The sequence below is a fragment of the Apteryx rowi genome, unplaced genomic scaffold, assembly GCF_003343035.1.
Source record: "Apteryx rowi isolate R43461 unplaced genomic scaffold, aptRow1 scaffold_12, whole genome shotgun sequence".
Taxonomy (NCBI): Eukaryota; Metazoa; Chordata; class Aves; order Apterygiformes; family Apterygidae; genus Apteryx; species Apteryx rowi.
In genome coordinates this window covers 5,693,760-5,714,803 of record NW_020447419.1, presented here as the reverse complement: position 1 = coordinate 5,714,803, position 21,044 = coordinate 5,693,760, and the positions used below count along the sequence as shown (strand labels likewise).

The following is a 21,044-nucleotide window of genomic DNA, read 5'->3' as shown; positions in this document are numbered from 1 at the left end:
CCTTACCCATAAGCTCTCGACTCGCTCTTCATCCACCCCTAGGCACAGCTCAATACATTATGATTTATTTGTATTACTGTACCACTAGAAGGCTCAGCCATGGGCAAAGGTCCCACTGTGCTCCATGCTGTACAGACACAGGACAAGATGACAGTCTTGTCAGAGAAATTTCCAGAGAAATAACAGGYCAAGACATTGATATAGAATGACAGGAGAGCTCCAAGGAAAAGCTATTTTTGGAAGATTATGAGGAGGTAGGATTGTGGAGAGCTCATCCCAAGAGAGAGGGTTTATGGGAGAGAAACTGCAGATGCTTCTCTGATAAACAGAACCAGTAGGCATGGAGGCCTATGTTAGACTGTAATCATGAAAGATTAAACTGTTGCATTGATCATTTTAATCAGTTTAAAATGGCTATAGTAAATAAGTCAACTGGTGCTATAAACGATAGAACAAACGTAGCTGTTTGGGGCAGGAAAGATACTGGGCACCCTCTGGGTCTAAGAAGCAGTAATTCCAGAGGGGACATTGAACAACAATAGAACCTCCTTAGTTTGCACATAACCTGTAATTAGCATGCAAAAGAAAATGGGAGCCATTCTCCATTTCTCAACAGGGGTGTAAAAGGTAGAGACAAAGCTGTACTGCAACCTGATGCCACTGAGGTTTCATTACTTTCATAAAATATACTATAGCACATATAAATTATTCATACTCACACTGCATATGATACTTTTATATTTAAGAGAAACCTGTGAAATACAACGAACAATGCAATGTATTAGCATAACTTTTTTGAATCATACATGTTTGAATACTCATTTACTCGCAATGTTTAGCTATTCTCAAAGAGTTCTCTAGTCATTAGTGTGAAAGAGAGTATTTCTATATTAAGGGCTGTTTTTTTTTTGTTTTTTTTTTCTCCATAATGTGACCATCTCTTGCTACAGAAAATGATCACATGCCACCATCTTACAGCCCAGCAGCAACCCAGCATTTGGTCAGAAAAATACGTTCTTTTCATTTTTACTGTTTCTCTTAGCTTCTTTAAGTACCTTTTAGCAATTGGAAAACAGCACAAGCATTGCAGTCAGGTAACAAACACATAAGACAGATTTAAGAGATCTAGATTCTTCTTAAGCAAGCATCACTTTTCAAACTGTAGAACTAACAGAACAGGCTTTCCATTGCTCTCCTCTTTTCAGTCTCCTTCATTTCAACCTCACATTCTTCAGAGGAAGGGCTTTCTCCTGTTACTTAGTCCATAGTCCAACAGAGTGTTAAAAACAGCTCTCACCTCCAGGCACTATTGAGCATAACACTATTCTGAACACAGTAACATAAACTAGAAGACAGCAAAAATGCCACTCTTCCATCAGAAGTGTCACTCATTTACCATGCACTGGGTGCATATTTTACAAGTACCATATGTTCCTTCCAGCATTACAGGTTAGAATATTCACAGTAATTAGGATATATATTTTTTTCTCTCCTCTCAACATTGTGAATGTTGATGGCAAGGTCAAATGAAAAAAAGTACAACGATAGAAAGAACACATCTTACCAACATTTGGCAAGGAAGGGAGAAGAACACAGCTGTGCTACTAATAGAAAAGGAGTCAGAGGCTTTAGTAATTGCAGTTTACTTTATATCCAGGTGAAACTTAGTAAGCTACTTCTGATTGCAAGAAAGAGTTGTTTTGAATAAGCCACAACCAGCTGTGATTTCAGAATGAACTCACTGTGTACTCTCGTGTAATTAACTAAGCTTTACATTTAGCATGGGTTAGTAACAAAGCATCTGTAACCGAAGGATTTTACAAGTGGTTTAGTAAGATTCTTCAGTGATGTTTAAACTACTGCATGTAAGTCATTGTATACAAGATACTGCAATGAGGTACTTTTACCATCAGTGGAAATACTGCAATTCTGAATTCACCATATTGTCCAGTTTATCAATAAGAGACATAACAGCAGAAACATGCCAGTCAGCAGGGCTATCTAAAACACATTTGTTATCTCTTTGGACATGGATATACTTAGCAAGTAAAACATATGCTGCCAGGAGAAAAAAATGCTGCTCTTTAATAAACAAGTACTTCTAACTGTGGCTGTAACATCAGACTTGCTCCTTTCCAGTTTGTTCCACTCTTGTGTGCAAAAATGTAAAAAGAGCTACAAGACAGACAGACAGCAGGGGATCTTATTTAAATGTGTTTCAAATTATATTTCCTTAAAACTAAATACACAGAGTTTGCATCCCAAGGACTTGTCACAGCTGACCAAATGCTTCCTGGTGGGTTCTAAAAGAGCCAGATTGCAACTATTCCAGTGTGACTTTGCAAAGAGGAGGGAAGATATCATCACTCTTCCCTTGACCCACTTGCACACGCATGGGGGGTGGAGAAAGACTGCAAGGGATCTCCTGAGTCAGCAAGTCCAGCCAACAACTACTACTGGCTATTCCATCACACAATTCCTTTCATGTGGAAAAGGAAACAAATTGCTCCATTTAAAAGCAATTCGGGTTTTTACCCTTCTACTACCACTGGAAGGCTTTTCCAGAAGCTCATTGTTCTAATCACTAAGCAAATCCTCCTACTTCCCAGCCTAAATTTATTCATGCCTAACAGAAACCCATTTGTTCTTGTGCCAACGCTAGCATTAACAGCTCATTCCCCCTGCTGGTTGAAGTGACCAAACTGCGGATGCTTACAGCATCTAAACCCAGGAAGAGATGGGTGAAAATATCATGAGACTGTCGATGAAAAACACCAAAGGTGTTATCTTCAGTACAAAGCCGACCAAAATAGCAAGGGCTGTGCATTAGCTTGAGAAACAGAAGGGATATGGCCATGCCAGCACAACGTGTGCTTTAGTCACTAAACCCCACTGAGAAAAAGAACTCACTGACTGCAGCTGCCCATACTTGGAGCTGGTTCTCTGGAGATGGACATGCAGCATTTAAAAAGGTGGTACAGTTGCTTTTCCTGAGCATGTTCCCCCAACAACTCTAAAAACCACTCTCCCTCCAATATTTGCAGGCACTGAGGCTGCTGCTCAGGTAACAGACTTGTCATAGTCTAGCTCTCTGTGTACATTCAGCAGAGAGACCCGAGCTGACGCTGCTGCCATCAGTGCTGTGATCCTGCGTTACAAAAGGTAGCAGAAACTGCTGAGGAGAAGCAGTGTTAGTCAGATAGGGGAAATCCTGGAGTTTCCATAAAATATATCTCTATGAAGTAAGAAAAAAATAGAAACAGCTACATCCAATTAGGTGTTTTGCCTGTTCTCCATAGACAGAACTTGGATAAGTTTCCCTTCTCCTTTCCTAATTAGGCAYAGGGATGAATCATCAGATAGGAAACACACTATCCTAAAAGACTCCTGTTTGAGAATATATGTAGAATTTGGCACTGACTCCTCTAGGGAGCCTAAAACAACATTTAACCATCACTTCACTAGAGAGATGGTCTGAATTTTTAAGAAAAATCAGTGCAGAGTGATACCAAAGTTCTGCACTGAAGGCTTAGGTGTCTGCTACATGTGAGTTACTGCAAGTTATTTATGTGACAAAAAGATATATTGCTGAGTTGGATGTTAATTCCAGATTTGTACCCCCCAAAAAAGATCTTCTAAACTCATTTCCTTACAAGCTTGATATACAATTAAAGAAAACAGTCTTTCAGTTTCTCCCCTCCAATCAGTCTGGGCCTACGGGTTCCCAAATTTTGAAAAGGTCACTTGCAGATTTGATGCTCAGCACCCACCTGCTAAAGACAACATCTGGTAATGTTAACATATCTATTCTGTAAAACTGCAGTAAAATTACACACAGATCACAGTGAATGCTTTGCATAATTTGTGCTGCTATTTCCTTTAGCAGATCCTTGCTTGCTAAGGAAGCTGCAATGAAGGTGAGTTTCAATCTCTCAAAGCACAGCAATAATCACAACCCAATAATATTTTACTAGTTTACTATAATCCAACTGCCAGCACCACAATGCAAGTCATTTCAGGGAATTACTTCCCCTGTTTTGTCATTTTGGCAAGTAGGCAAATAAGATGCACATAGTCTTTTCTAATGTCTTATGCACCGCATAGTCCTCTTGCTAGTTTTCTTGGCAAAAATCTCAGCCACAAGTCTCTAGAACACAAAAAAAGACAAGTCATCACAACCACAGAAGAGGACACTTCTCTCACAATCACCATAACAGCCACAGAGCCTGACAATGTGGACTGTAAAGAGCCCACACTTGTGTGATTTGAAATTATGCCCTTTATCCTGTAGCTGCCATTCTTCCTTTCACTCACAGACTCCCCTCCAAAGGTCTCTACAGGCATATGTTCACCACGATTCTCCAGAGTTGCTTATCCCACAGGTTAACTATACATTTAAACACATATTTTTATGGATTGTTACTACAGAAATGCTAGTAGTTTTTGAAGACTTCCCTGGAAATTAAACCAGCATTATTGTATCCCATACAAAGTATCTTTGCAACACACCCAATTGAAAAAGCGCATACTCAAGTGCTACTTTTCCAATACTTCCCCCCCCCCAAGATTTATTATTCAAAACCTATACTTCAAAATATCTTTTTCTATTATTACAGATCTACTTCTTAGAGGGAACTAATTAATTTGCTGTTGTCTCTTAAATTCCATCCACATTCTATGATTAAGAAGTGCTCCAAGTTTAACCATCTTTCAGCTTCAAGCCCTTCATCCCCTATGTGGGCACTAGAAATACCCTAAATAAGGAAGGGAGGTCACTTCCTTTTCCAAGATCATTGCCTTGAGAAACCAAAGACATCATTGCATAATGATTCCATAGCAATTTCTTGCTGCAGACAGGCTAAAGTAGCATGGCAAGTAGCTCGGCAGCAGGTGATGGCTGCTCTGTACCCTTATGCAGCATGTGTGTCTCTGTGCACCTGTAACTCTGAAAAAAAATCACTCCAGGCTTGCTGCATGAATTATGTATGAAACATACCAACATTGTGTGCACGCATGTGCGTGCCAGCTTGAATTGTGCTTGAAATGAGACAACACCAAGAGCTGCTCACATATCCAATTAAGGTTCAATTGCACTAACTACACTATCATAGGTGAGGAGTTTCACCTTAATGTTAAGAAAACTGTAGGAATGCATCATCTTGCAAAAGAAAATATTTGCTTATTGTAATCAACTCCAGAAAACTAGCTGCTCCTAGGGACCAGTCTGCATATAATCAAAGCAATGCAAGCAGCTAGTGCCTGAGCAACCAAAGTCAAAAGGAATCTCACTTCCGATTAAATTGTTTCAGACCAAATCCTCTTCCCTTAATAAATGCATGCACAAAACTTGCATCATATGGCTTCAAAATTGAGAACTCTGTCATAGAAACTTGAATTATTCTTCATTTTTATTATTATTCTTCTGTACTGATGCTTCATGTAGAGCTTGGAGTACAAAAGAATTCCAAAAAATAATAAATAAATACACTTCAACTGGTAGAGTTTGGTGAATTGAAGTATAAAATGGCAGGGGAACTTTCCCAAAGAAACAAATCAGATCAACTGCACAGTCTGAAGTACAATCTGACCTCTGCAGGCCAAAGGCAGTTTAAGGCCCTTCCCACTGTACAGTGTTTTCCTGCCTTTATTTTGTTATTGTTGTTGTTATTTTGGCCCCATCCCAAAATTTTTCTTGCCCTCCCACACACTTGCACAATCAATGAAACTCCCTTTTAGCTAAGAGATCCTGCTGAGCACAAAATGCCTTTTTCCTCACTCTACCTATAGATAAATTGGCTTCTCTTATAGAAGAGAAAATAGCTTCTAAACAGCCATAAACATCCATTGATTTGGCCACTGTTTAAACGATGCGTCAGTCCTTCAACAACATTATTCCATCTACAATTTTTGTGGGGAAATAACAATGGCTGAATGGATATGGACAAGAAGCATTGCTGTAGTAAAAAAAATCATGCTTAGAAAAAAAGCAATGTAGTCAAAGTTCTTTCACCCCTTTTGCATTATTTTGCCAAGTAACAACCACAAGAAACCCACACAATTCCCTTTCTGCTTCAGAAAGATTGGCCCCTCAGCGGCATAGTACAGAATGTCAGCCTATTTTACAACAGTTAAAGAAACCCACTATTTTTGTGACCCCCAATTGTCTTAAACGTGACCTTCCTACTCTGCACTGCAGTACTCTATACAGTCCAGTGTAAAACAGCACTGGTTACTGTGTTGGAGCTGCCCTGCTTGAAACCTCTCCCTGGTTTCCTAGTCCAGGCATGGACTAAGGCTTTCAGGCTTGTTCATATGACTTCAGATTCTCTGGGGCACTTTTTTCAGCTAAAAAGCTACCCTAAATCTGCCTTCACTACCCTCTTAAGAGCTTAAGAGACAGGCAAATCACTGGGCAGAGTTCACATGGTACTTCCTCTCTGCTGCTGGGCTGGGGGGAGAGATGTCTTGTATTTAGCAGTTCCCAGCATGAGAGAAGCCCTTACAGGTGTGGTCAGGTGGTAACAGCCCTCAGTCCAGGCTTAGATAAGCACATGGATAGGTTTAAAGCAACCTTAAATGCTGGTTTCTGGAGCTCTTTTTTGGTCCCAGATATATCTGCAAAGGCAATGTGTTGCAAAGCCAAAACTAGAGTCTGTACTGGAAGCACTAATGTGCCTATATCCAGTCAGGGTATAAAACGTAGTTTGGTTTATACAAGCTGTCATCCAGCTGAACTGCAGAGCTCAAGTTTAAAATATTCGTGATCATTCTAGCAGTCTTTTTTTTTTCCTCCTCTCAAGAGTGCAATGAAGAAACTGTCTTACATTTTAAAAATGTAACTATTTGTTTTGCAGAGGGAAAATCTTTTGTGGGTTGCCAAGCCTGAGTCATCCCTACAGACTCACTTCCAGAAGAGTGCATATAGGACTGACGGCTGATCACAAGCTATCTTCATTAAGATCTTACAGGTTTTAAGGTAACCTAGTAAAATTAAAACACTGTAACCTTTTCTCTATAGTGGCAAACATTAATAAAACCCTCTGTTGCTGTAGTTATGAAGAGGGAAGAAATGTTTTTTCTTCGTAAAACTAGGTCATCAAGGGCATAACATGCACAGGTGGCAGGGAATGCCCTCTGCACATGCAGATACAGCATCTCCCAGCTTGCTACCATGGCTTGAACTGCCCTGTTGGCCTTTAGGCTGCCCCCGCCATGGCTCTGGCTGCAGAGCTCTCAGGGTGCCGAGCTGCAGCGACACATTCTGGGAGTGATGGACCGCTGAGAGCTCCTCTGCCAGCATCACTGTGAGCAGAAGCGGGACCTTCTAGAGATGAGTGAGAAGAGAGGCAGCAATCAAGCTCTAGCCACTGATACGTTATAGTACTAAGATGGCAAATTGCAGGCGGTAACAACTTTAACTACTAAAAAGCATAGATACTGGGTAAATGCTAACCTTCCCTTGGGATTTTTCTTTCACTGGTGATAGAACATGCGAGTTTGATGGTCACTTTTCAAGTTAACCATTAATTTTAAGTGAACAGTTGAACCAATGCGCATATGTCATTATGAGTAGAGGCTTCGCTCCCTGCTCATTCTCCGAATCTTTAATTAAAAGAGAGGGAATAGATTAAATAATCTGTACTGAATGCAAAATGCTTTCACTTCAATTATACCACTTAAAAACAGGTTCATGCTAAGTCTTATAGGCCCTGATCCTCCTTTCTGTTAGCCCAGTCAACTCAGACTCCATAAATTCAGTAGTCAATCTGGCCTTAGGTAAAGCAGCCAGACCACCTTTACATTTTTAACCAATTTTCCAGTCACCTAGAAGTGAAAAGGCTGCATGTTTACAATACAGATTTTAGATGTGGAGGTTGCTATTCACAGTGGCATTTAAAAATCATTCCATCTCCTTTGGATTCTGATTCAGAGATGATAATAAGTTTGTTTTACAGTTTAAAATGTACTAAAGCACAATTTGAATATAGAAGCATTCTTAATTATATCTAACTTTTCAGTCTACAACACCACTGAAAGATACCCAAAGCATGATAATACCCAAAAGTTTCAGATAACACTGTTCTATTTATCATGCAGCAATGAAATGTGAAGCACAAAAACATGGTACAAATACAGTCTAACCTGCCCAGTAACAGTCTAATTGACCCAGTAACAAAAAGGATAAGATTTTTCAGCAGCATGATTATAACGTATACACACACACACATATATAAATATATATATAAGGTTACAGCATAGCTTTAGTCCACATCTAGAAAAATAATATTCAAGTTACTTTCACAACCTGATTGACTATTCTTCTTCATAAAGAAAAGATGATCAGTATGGACCGGCACAGGAATGATAGTTCACATTTTATAATCAAGACAATGAAAAAAAAATATAGTAGTCATGAATGAAATTGAACTTTAATTCTAATATTAACTTTCTTGGAGAAAAGGGATGATGACTTTCAAAGGAAAGTCTAAAATTCAGATGCAAGTATTAGGGAAGAAGCTTCCTTTCTGGGATATGTTCTAGCCAGAGAACATACACCGAAAAAGATAGTACTATGATGGAAAGTGCCAAATGCTTATCCAGCTAACCTCTTACCATCGCTGTTGCAAATCACACGCTAACAAGTGCCCACTTTTAAAATATCACAGGGCTTTATGCATGTGCTTCCCGACAGAGACACCACTTATCAGCCAGAAGCAGTCAGTATTGCCCGGGTAGCCTGTTGGCAGGGGGATCCTCCAAGCTAGCTCACTCCCACAGAGAAGTTTGGAAGAGCACACAACTCTGCTGCCTCTCCAGAGGCTGGGTTGCCACATGGCATTCATCTGCCAGGGACAGGCTCTGGGGTGCCCAAAGAGCCTTGTTCAGCGAGAGCTGCCCAGTTAAGGCTCCAGGAGCATGCATAGCTTGGTGGGAATGTGGGGTCTGGCCAAGTCCAGGGAAAGTCTCATTTGGACTGTGCTGGTGAGTCACCTGAGCCAAGGGGAGCTTGACCTCAAAGAGGCAGGTGCTGGACATTTGGCAAGGTAGCCTGGACAAGGATCCCATTTGGAGCAAGTCAAAGGTTCTAGCAAGGGAGCACAACCTTAATCTTATCCCAGGAGTCATATTCCTCTACTGAGGAACACTGTCCTCCTACACAGACCTTGACCCACACAGGTTTTGTCAGAAGACTTGGGCAATAGAGAGGGACATCCTCCTACCAGTTAGTCTGGGCATCAGTGACCCTGATATCAGAAGGCCCATTACAGTCAGATCACCCTCACCCTTTCATATTCACCATCATGCTGTTTGGCAGGAGGTGGGAGGGAAGAGGACTAGGATATGGTAGCGATTGTGTAAGAGCATCTGGGTTCTTCAGGACGCATCAGGACAAGCGCACTTCCAGAGCATTTTCCCTGTGGAAGGACTCCACCAAGTGCACAGAAAGCCTGTCACTATTCACTTCTCGTGGGGGATTCCTAAATGTCAGGCTGAGGCATCGTGAAAAGAAAAAGCAGAGCTGGCAGCAGAGAAAAGGGGTTGAGCATCACACCTAAAACATGTTGTGCTTGGGCCTGATGGCCTTTGCTTGAAACATGACAAGGAGGCCTCAGCTGACTGGCCCCCTTCTAAGGGCCCAGAAAACTCACCACTACACACTTGCAAGTAGGTACATGCATTATGCACTGAACTCCTTCTCCCTCCTCACCACTGCTTCCAGGCTCCTCTTTGGAGGAAACCTCTCTGTCCAGCAGAGGCACTGGGCAGCACCTCTCCAAATTCTTAGGCACCCTGCTGCCAGTCAGATCGGGCATCAGAGGCCCCTATTCTAGAATTCCTATTGCAGCCAGATCACCCTCCCCCTTTCGTACTATCATGATGGGGAAAAAAGGCCTAGGTAATGCCACCCCAGTTTTTGTGGTGTCAGGGGAAACAGCATATCCTTTTCTCTTTACCTTTTCTTTGGCTTCCTGTCTTCAGGTCACCTTTGGAACTGAGGCATTTGTCAATGAGTTTTTTGGGACAGTATTCAGGAATTCCTCTCCTAACAGCTCTGGAAGTATGGGAGTTCTCTGGGTTGCTTTCCTGGTAGCACATCTCAGATTCCGTCAAGTGATTTTCCAGTATCAGGCAAGCAGCTTTTTTTCCAGGTCTCTTTCTGGTTCATCTGTTGTGATGTTACATTGTCACTTCAATGGAACTGCAAATAGTAAGACAAGAAATGCCAAATGGTCATCCAGCAAACTTCATACCATGCCTTTTCACAGGTCTCAGAAAGCTTGGAAGGAGACACTGAGAGATCATTTGCTGTCTCCCTTGAAAATTAACTCTGATTTGATGGAAGAAGCTGTGATGTCTTCTAAGGCTCCAAGTTTTTTGTTTTTTTTTTTTAAACTGTTTTTGAGACATCTGTTTGCTGTCACTGTCCCTGAAGAATAACCAAGCTTGAACTGACCTTTAACTCACTGTCTTGACTTTAGAAAAGTTTCAGCTTCAAAACAAACTGGTCTTTTACACTGCCATTCTTTCTAGATGTCAGAAGCCATCAGTTTAACGTTATCATTCAGTTTTGTTCTACCATCTGCATCATCCAGTAACTTCAGCTTTAGAAACAAGTCTTAGAGGTTTTTCTAAAAGGATATAATTATGACCTATAATGTAACAATTTTCTAAGAGCTTTGTAAAACCAGAAATAAATGCAGAGCTTAGATTCACATAGAAGAGTCTGTTCTGTGGGAAATACCCTCCTGTAGATTATGGCCCCTATTAATACTTCCTAAAGCACTGGTAATTTCACTGGTAATAAGTATATAGAAACCCCAGAATTTGTCATCACTACATACAATGTAAACATTCAATTTTACAATAAATTTTACAATAAATAATCATCAAAAGGAATTTAAAAAAGATGAACATAATAAATGGTCTTTCCATTTTCTTTCCTACTCAGGAAAAAAAAAATAGTGCTTGACATCAGCCACATGCAAAGTCTAAGATCCATTTTGCTTTAGCTAAGTCTTAATCCACTTGCAATACTTGGGTTATTCCAGTCCTATCCCACAAAGGAGGGAAAAATGTGTTTCTTTCTTCACTCAACCCTCCAGATATTTTCACTCCCACTTATCCTGCCAAACCCAACCTCCACCTAGCACAAACCCCTGGAGGGATTTGAATTAGGCTGACAGCAAGCCCTGTTACTTTCCAATTGACTCTTGGAGATAGCAGAGATTTCTTACATTTTTTCCACTTTTGCAGTAAAGTTGCCTTCAAGGAATTTACATGAGAATTTTTTTTTATTACCATCACCAGCAGACATTTCTGCCCCACTATGAAAGGTGGCTGAATATCTAGAAGGCTCTCTGGTCAAGGTACATAGTGGTATGCACTCCTTGTGCTGGGAGGAAAAGGATTAGGCCCCTTCCCAGCCATCCAGTGAACATGCCTTTCCAACATCAGAAGAGCATTTTGCTGTGTAAACTGCTAGATGGATGTATTCACATACAACTTTGAAATTTAGTAATTTTCCATGAAAATAAAATACGGTTTTGTGTAGTGCAAATTGCAGGAGTGGAAACATACCACAGCAGAGCAAGACGGAGAATGATGTTCCTGAATCTTAGTTTTTAACTTTGGGCATACTGAGACTAGTAGGAAAAAAAATGGCCATGTAATGCAAGTTCAAGGATTTCACAAATCACCTTCATGACAGCCACATTTGCTCAAAAAATACTTATGTGATTAAGCAACTGAATAGGAAGAACTTGGCTTACAAGATAAAAAAAAGAGGTTTTGAAATTTAGTTGGAGAAAGTAATTCTCTAGGGCCTAAGAGGAAGAGGTACCCCCACGTTGTCTCAATTCTCATTTGTTACACCATCCTTCACTGAAGTATTTTCCTCCATTTTTTTTCTTTGTTCAGCCTTTCAGCCATACGGGTAAACTGTAGTCTGCAGAAAGGTAGTTCAGTTTTCAACGGTGGATTTTGATATATTCTTACACTATATTTAATTGTAACCTGGAGTAAAACCTAGTTTGTTTTGTTTTGAGTTCCCCACAAAGGAGGGTGGAGTTTCAGCTCAGGAACGGTCTGTCTCTTCCTAGACTCACTGACCTCAGACGTGGAGTTGCTCAGAAGCTGGAAAGCTGGCAGATGTCGTAACTGAGGCTTCTCAGGCCTGACCCTGCTCTACTTGCCCAGAATTTGGAATTGCTGGGGACCAGGTATATTGGTACCCTCCAGGCAAATCATGGAGAATTTAGGAGGTAGGACTTCCAAATATTTCACCCCCAGCAACCCACCAGTTGTACTGCCTGACAGTGCAGCAGTTGGACCTTCCTTCTGTCAGGCCCTTATCAAAACAGGACTTCAATGCTTCTGTACCTCCAGCCCCTAATGCAAATAAAAAAAGCAGGAGATGAGAGAGAAGATTATGTATAGCCTACTGCCAAGCCATGCCCTATGTCAAGACAGAAAATGCTTACTGCCAAATTAAGGCTTCTTAAATATCAATTTCCCTCATGCTTCAATATTCATAATCTACTAGCTGGATCCCATGATATGATTAAAAACTTAACAAGAGCTGCTGAGCAGTCTCAGCATCCACTGACTTCAGAAGCAGAATGTAACACATACTGTGAGGACCAAACCTGGATGGAGCTTTGTGCCTCAAAAGAGCTTTTCCTATACCTATTTTCTGTAATTTCTTTAAAATCCAGACCACAACAGCCCTGTTACACTTCATGAGCCTTGTCACGAGTATAAGCCTTCACGTTGGCACATTTTAAAAATAACCAGTGAGTAAGATCCTGTTCTCATTTCTATAAAAACTCCCTTACTGATGATAAAAACTGGTTAATAATTTAACAAAGTAAACTGAGTGTTCTAAAAGTAGCACAGAGCCATTTATCTTTAAAAAAGTGCTTAGTTATAGAAAATTAATCTCTGAAAGAGGACTATTATTTAATACAGCAAACACTTCCAAAATCATTTGCATACATGCTTCACATTACCTACCTATGGGCAACTATAGGCTACTCATTCCTTATGCTGAAGACTTTCATGTTTTGAGAATGGTTCCACTGAAAAAAGGGTGGCTCCTTTCAGATTAAAATATTAATCCACAGGAGGTAAATGCAGTTTGGCCCATGTAATTAAGATGTAAACTCCAATCACTTTAGCAAGGCTCCAAAGTCAGGCCCCTGTAGTACACTCTATTGATCTGAATTAAGAAAAGAACTGGAGAGTTTGTTTCTCTTGTGGATTTTGGAAAGTTGCTTATCCCCAAATTTTCAAGGATCTCCATTAATTTTGAATGCCACTTTATGCACTTATTTCAGATCACCTAGGGCCTGATCTTCATAAATACCCAGCAAAGACTTGAAACAGCATCTGGGCCATTCAGACCTCTAAAACTCAGTCAGCAGGCCTCTTTATTTGAAACCGAAGACAGCCAAAATTAATGAGCATTTTTTAATATTTTGCTCTTAAACATCTTACCTCACTTTTCCCACATTTAAAACATGCATAATATAAGCTTGTCATAAAGAAGCATTTTCAAGATAACTAATAGAAAGTCATTCAGAGAATGAAAAAAACAAGAATTATTTGTTTTCCTCATCTGGTTGGTGCAACCCTACATCTTTCACATTTCACCTTGGAGGTAAAAGTATAAATATATTTTTAAAATGCTTATGACTCATATCTACACTCCAAAACTTTAATAATTGAAGAGGCTTTCATGTATTTTTTTCTTCAGAAAAGTTAAATTTTATAACCAAATCTATGAATATGAAAAACTGAGCTTTTGGATAGCTGAAAGTGAAAGTGAAGCCTGGAATTACAGTACTAAGGCATTTTCTAATTTGATTTAAAAATAGATGGTTTTGACATACCACTCAAAAATAAAGCTATAGTTAGCTTGCCTGAGGCAGCTCTGCAGCTGGGAGAAGAACAGTGGCAGCCTATTTATGCAGTCACCTATGTTGTGATACAGGCTAACAAAACATCAGTTAAGAACACAGCAAGAATTAGCATTTCGGCTTAAGGCAGAGCAATAGAAAGTGATTTTTGATTTTATGCTATCCAACATGTAAGCCACTGAACAAAAGCAAGCTAAATAAATGTCTAATTGGAATTGGCAGATGAGGAACTCTGATGCAATTGACTTTCTTGGGCATTTTGGTACAAGACAGGTAAATTCACATAAAAATTATTCTTTTCTGTAGTTGTAACTGCCTAGCAAAATGATTCATATATTTCGGTCAAACAGGCACAAATATTCTCAGAGTATGAATAATGGAATAAATACTCCACAGTATGGCACATCCTGTTTACGGCCCAATCCAGAGCCCATTTACATCACTGGAGGTTTTTGTATTGACACCCATGATCTCAGATCAGCACCGAGAACGAGTATTATACTACAGATGGACCATTCTGGCTCTAAATCAATAGAGTGACTTAAAGCCTTTAGTTTAAGCTTAGAAATAGGTCCCCTTGAATTGATGGAAGCTTGCTTGAAATTCCTTAGTTGAGTTGGGGTGTAACTTACTGGATTTGTGCCCTATTGCCCTCTGTTGAATGGAGCAGATATAGCAGTTCTGTAATTTATTAAATTCATGTATTATTCAAACTGCAAAATTAGGCTCTGCGTCCAAACTTTCCAAAGTCTTAGTTACTTCAACATGAGGATTTGTTTCAGATCCATCTTTCAATAAAATAATGTCTAGCTGACAAATAAGCCCAATGCATGCACAAATATGAATGGATAAAGCCTTGATAGCACACAGAGAATGGCATAAAGACCTTTCATGCCATATCCAAGTCTCTTGCATCAAGTACAATTTGTTCCCTTCCCCTTTACTTAATACTGGTTCCAGCATTAATTTTCAGTGTAAGCAGAGGCATATGTTTTGCAATCACAAAACAAAAATTCTGCATGCATTAAGTGACATAGTAAGAAGTTGAAGACGACCACATATCCTCCCACGCACTGCTTATAACATGATCTTCAGACACCCGAGATGCTATGTGACCTCCATTTGCATCAGCTGCATTTGGTTTAAACATGCAGTTTTAAAAAACTTTGCCCACAGAAGTACGCACACTTAGCATACAAATGCCATCAGAATTCATAATTTAGAAATAAAATTGTGAACCTTCCTTAAAAGTACATACCTGAGACTGTGATATAAGTGATCATCCTCTTCAAGTGTTGGAAACATTAAATTAAAAGTTAAAAACAAGGGTCTAAACTTGCGCCAAATTTCACTGCTTTGTCCTTTCAAACCCTCTTAAAGCTTGAGCATTTTGGCTGTCCTTCGAGGCATTGATGAGACCTCAATGTACGTCTTTAAAACACTGCTGAAGGAAAAAAATTAACACATTGGGCAAAATTTCCATAGTCTGAATGACTTGGAAGCACATTCCCGCACTCCAGATGTAATTCACAAATTTATTAAGGATTAGGTACAACGGAGCTCAGATTCACAGGTCAGCAAAGCCTTTTGCAAATGTTAATTCTTTCCCTTATAAACTTGAGAGAAAATAGTACATTTACAAAAACACTAAATACAGTACTATCATTCTACCTAAGTATCTTCAGTACTATCATCCTTTACTAATGATACGGACATGCCACAGTACTCAAACAAAAAAAGGAAATGAGAATAAAATGCCATCCTAAAGATAAACCTAAGTACAGAAGAAAACAGACAAACAACTCAGACTCACACACCAAGAATGTTTGTAATTTCAGCTCTTTGATATAAATTTATCAAGTTTTTGCTGTAGCATATTTAGAAGAGAGTGCAATGAAAAAAATGCACTGAACTAATCTATCTGGTATTATTGGCTTAGCTATTCTACAACATTTTTATCTACATCCCTGTTTTACAGATTAGATATCACTGATGTTTAATGAAGGAGACAAAGCCATACAGTATAAAAATCCAATATAATGCAGCCTAGGTTTCTGCACACTACCAGCCTGCTTCAGAGAAAGTAATGGCAGCACAACTCACTGAAAGAATGCTGTTTTAACTCCTGTTCCCCCAGCCCTTCTCATCATAAACTATTTTAAATTAATTATCAGTAATGGGAAACGAAACACAATCTCTTTACAAACACAGGCAAGAGAGACCATACAAAAAATGAAGGATTGTGAGGGAGAAATGAAATTTGTTAAGCACAGAAAAAATGAACAGTAACAGTTTTTGTTAGAAAAGGCTGTGTAAACTCAGAAATAGAAAATAAAATACATACAATACTAGAATTTCTTTAGTGTGTTTTCTTCTAAGCCTAAAAAAAAAACCCCACTGTGCTTTCTACCAATGCATTTCACAAAAACTATTGAACGAACGCTAAAAATAAGAAAGAATACTGAAGATAATTCTTGATAATATTGAACACTTAGAAGTTCTTTACATCCATAAAAGTGCTGTATGAACATTAACTAATTGTGGTAGGTGAAAATATGCTGACTTTGACTGCAACATTATCCTGACCTCAGATTCAATCAGAAGTACAGTTTGTTGGCAATAACTCGGGAAATGACAACTTTCTAGAACAGACTGGAAAATGAAATGTTAGACACATTTGGAAATCTAAAGCCATAAAATATCTTACAGAAAAGTCAGTATGTTTATTTGTAATTGCATGCAGAATGAGTCTAATCCCATTAAAAAGGGGGAAAAAACACCCCACAAGTGTTTCCATCACAATTTGGGCAACTGATTGATTAGTCATAATTAGGTCAAAATTTTAATAGAGCTGCTTTCGTTATCTGGAGAAATCTGTTGATGGCCACATACTGCCTTATAACTTATCTTTTACCTTCAAAAAGATATAGGTACATAACCTTTATAACATGCATTTGTTTCCTCTTAACAGTAGCTGAAAGGATCAAAAGGAACAAAAGTAAAGAGAAACATTATCAATGTATTAAGCAAATAAAAGTAACATACTAGAAGGAAGAACGACTGAATCCAAATTGAACCACCACAGGAAGATGGATTTTGACACTTGTTTGCAAAAGTTCTGACAAGACATAGGTAAATATACAAAATAAACAAATTCATTGGTCTGGCTCCTGTCTCTGCTACATCTTTAAGTCTTATTCTGCATTTCTACCTCTTTCCATCTTCACACTTCAGTGTAATAAGAAGCAAGCCATGCATGTGCATCACACCAACACAGGATGCAACCTGTATGTTAAGGAGTAAACCTACTCCCTTCACTGTTAATTCTTATAGTGCAATCTCCAGGCTAGCAGACAGTGTTTAAACTCTCTGTTTGGGCTAGCAAGGGCATGTTTGGGTCCCGCAACTTGTTTGTACAATATTAATAATGACTAAGTAGGCTATAACTAACACTTTCAGTTGCACCAGTGCCAACATTAATGCAGTATGACACCAGCAATTATGAAAAGTTAACTAGCTTTAATACACTAAAGTACATTTCTATCTGAGGATGAGAGAGATTTTAAAAAAAATTCTTTAARAACACCAATATTTGGGAAGAACTGTTTTTCAGTTTTCCTTAAGGAAGGAAAATTGACCAAGTCTGAGAAAGCCTAGGTTTAGAATTACTAACACTATTGTATCATATATTCTACAATAATGACTTGTCTTCATACGCGTTTCATCAAAATCAACCTTTCATCACTTCAGAAAAAAAAAAATCATGACATCCAGGGCTACAGAAATGCAAAAGTTGTGTGCATCAAACCACTAATGATTCCAATGAATCCAAATAGAACTGAGGCAGGTTTTAAATTTCATCACAACTCTCAAATACTCCAACTTGGACCGGACCTCCATTGTGCTTGACACCCTAGAAGCGTATCACAAATTGCTTACATTTTACACAAAAGATACAACCACTGGACCTAGAACTTGGTTACAGTACCATGTTTATAACTCTGGTTTTAGATGGTTTAGCTATATCTTTTGTCTTCAATCCATTTGACAGAACAATAGTGAGTCACTATAAGACCTGATTCAACCAACTACATAATACATACCTACCTTTAAGTATAGGTTCAAAACTTGCAAAGCATGTTCTGAAATTTTGTGACATATTGAGGCCTTAGCAAGAATATACCTTTCAGTCATGTGTTGATCCAAACTGACACATCTGCATGCATCACTCCTGCAAAAGATAATGCTGGTTTAAACAGGCCTCGTTACAAACAGCAAATGACTGCACAAAGTATTCTACACAAGGTATTCTATTGTTTACCAGAAAACATTTAAAAGTATTTTTGCACACAGCTTTGAAGACACTTCTTCTGCACACATTGTAAGATTATCATAAAGAGGACTGATTTGGTCTACCCAACTGTAGAGAAGCCAATCCATTCTGCATAAAATAGAAAGCTACTTAACATTGCAACACTTCCAGCAACGGACCTCATTTAAGTGCACGTTCTTAAAAAAAAAAAAGTTCATGAATAAGTTCTGCAGGGATCTGGCTTGCCACATGGTACTGGTTTGCTTGGTTTCCTGCTACTAGTATGCAATTAAAGACATCTAAAACATATCAAAAGCTTTTTCAACACTATCTTAAGATGTCATTGCTTCAGTTGGCGCAGGATGGGATGAATCTTGGCTTCACCGAAATCAATAGAAGACTCCACTGGATCAAGATATCATTCAGTTGTAAAGACCTGTTAAAATTAGGACTGACCTTCTTCAAAGACGTAGCTTATTCCAGGCATTCTGTGGTGCTCTCTCCACAAAAAATGATAGCAATTAGTTTCAGTTAAATTACATTTCAAGAATAAAGAAACTACAAACATGTAAATTCAGTCTTTATTTTATTAAAAGATGATTTGTTCTGTTGGAGGAATGAATAAATTTGTATCTGCAAAATGTTACAAACAAACAAGGAACAAAACCTTTGCTTCTGGGCATGCTCAGACCTATACCACTATACAGTTTTCTGAAAAATATCATCTAGAATATTGTAATTCATAGCAAATCAATCATTAATGAAAAAATTCTGGGATTTAAATTGCATTACAAAGTGAGGTACATTTTACTTTCCTTATCTGTTCCAAAAACATCAACAGTTCAAACACTGTTCTATTTCCAGAACAAGTATGAATTCAGATTACTCCATTCTCAGGCAGATTTACCCTAGGGGAAAGAGAAAGGAAGATAGCTAAGAGAAATTATGAATCATCATCCCACTCCCTTTTAGCACTGCTCAGTGCTGTAAGCAGACTCCCAAGCACAGGAGCACATGTACCAGTCTTTCCTTCGCACTTCGGATCAGGACACCATCCACTTCTATTACTTGTCACCAATTTATTTCCAAATAGAATAGCCTATCCTATAATTTAGCTCTTCACAGCACAAAAAATTCAAATGCATGACTGACAAAAAACATGGAAACAATAAATCTGAAATTTAATGAGCTGAGGATACAATGGAAGAACATCTAGCAGTAGCATTGGACAAGCTTGTAATATCACTGTGTTATTACAAACCCGTATTATGTTAAATGACTAAAGACAGTAGAGACAGAGAAGAAGATAAAAAGTTACAACAGCAGGCAATATTTCAAAATACATTACCGCATGTTAGAACATGAAAATCACAATGACATGTATTCTCATTTGGGCACAAATTCAGCATGAAACTTAAATACAACTTTGGATTAAGTCACAGGCTCATTATAAATACAATTAAATACCTTGTTGAATCTGAGTCCCAGAGAGGAGCACTTTGATAATACAACTGAAAGAACATCAGATGCAAAATTGTAAGAAAGAACTATAAAGCAAAAAAGCCCATTAGAAAAAGAACTGAAGAACTGCTAAGTGCAAGTGTCAGACATGCAACTTTTGGGGACATGTTATTCTGTGTTTGTTCAGCACCTGGGACAGTAAGAGTCTGGTTCACACTCAAGGTACACAATACAAGTAAATAAAAAAGCTGCTTAGTATGAGATTGTTTTAAATTATTGAATGAGTACTTTGTGGGGAAAAAGACTTTTTTTAAATTTTAAAATGTATAAAAAACATAAGTATAAACTTATGGATGGTCAAAACTACATATGCATAAAATAAGAAATGGTTGGAAACAATTTTCTAAACTGCTGCAAAATACCCTGTGTCTAACTGCCACCAACTAGATCCTAAAAGCATGACTATCCCTCTTTAAGCCAGTTATCTTTCTCTACTTTAAGACATACTGATACATTAGCAAACATCTTTGTCCACTGCTGTCAAGAAAACCCCCTCCCATCAACCTCAGTAAGAAATTATTTCAGCTCTCAAGTTTTCTGTTAGTGTAGACTCCGCAATCATTACTCATGTTTTGAAGTTTCAGCCATGCTGCTAATGAAGTAATGTGCTGTTTAATAATGGCAGCAGAGTATAGACCATTTATTTAATAGGAAAGTGTGCGACTAATTCCTCAAGACCACAGAAAGCTTCTGTCTTCCTTCTCACACATGATTTTGAGTCTCTCTGCAATTTTTCTTTTTTTTTTTTGTACATATCTTCATCAGTTCTCTTTCCAATCCAGTTTCTACATTTACTTCTAATATCAGTCTCCCTTCTCTTTCATATTTATTGAGCATGCATACAAGAGGTTTTTAAACAGTCAGAAGTGAGGCATATAATAAAATCTGAAAATACAGTAAATCTTATTTTGACACTGTCAAGCACAGAAATGTTTCCAGACTTGTACCCCAAATCTTATTCTTCAAAAATAAAAATAAAAATAGTTGTTAGATTTCATACTTTAAAGGAAAATATATAGCTACTTATACTCTTATTTAAATATAACACATTTAAAAAAAAAAAAAAAAACCCACACACACCCATCCGGATGGAGGGGCCTATTATTTACAAAAGAAAAAAAGACATTACATGCTAAAAAATTAGTCATTATATAGTCCTCAAGATACATGGTTTCAAGGAAAGGTTGTGTGCTGAAGGAACACAAGCTTGCAATAAACAAGTATAGAGAACAATATTTTTGACTGTAAACAAATACGCACTAGTGTTCTTAAAGTAGAATGTGCATCAAATC

General features: G+C 38.4%; 1 protein-coding gene across 5 annotated transcripts in view; it reads right to left on the bottom strand.

The window, feature by feature from the left end:
* ADAM23 (ADAM metallopeptidase domain 23) overlaps window positions 1–20,705 on the bottom strand; it is a 115,346-nt gene extending 94,641 nt beyond the window's left edge. For 2 of the 5 annotated variants that reach the window (XM_026089353.1, XM_026089429.1), the window contains exons 1-4: window positions 18,027–20,705; window positions 15,178–15,363; window positions 12,300–12,390; window positions 9,957–10,201 (exon numbers count right to left, since the gene is read on the bottom strand). In XM_026089353.1, the coding sequence (XP_025945138.1) occupies window positions 9,957–10,098 (142 nt within the window). In that variant the 5' untranslated portion in view covers window positions 10,099–10,201; window positions 12,300–12,390; window positions 15,178–15,363; window positions 18,027–20,705. Of the gene's footprint in view, window positions 1–9,956; window positions 10,202–12,299; window positions 12,391–15,177 lie in introns of all 5 variants that reach the window. The other 3 variants (XM_026089371.1, XM_026089381.1, XM_026089362.1) reach the window with 3 other exon arrangements.
* Between the last annotated feature and the right edge of the window lie 339 nt (window positions 20,706–21,044).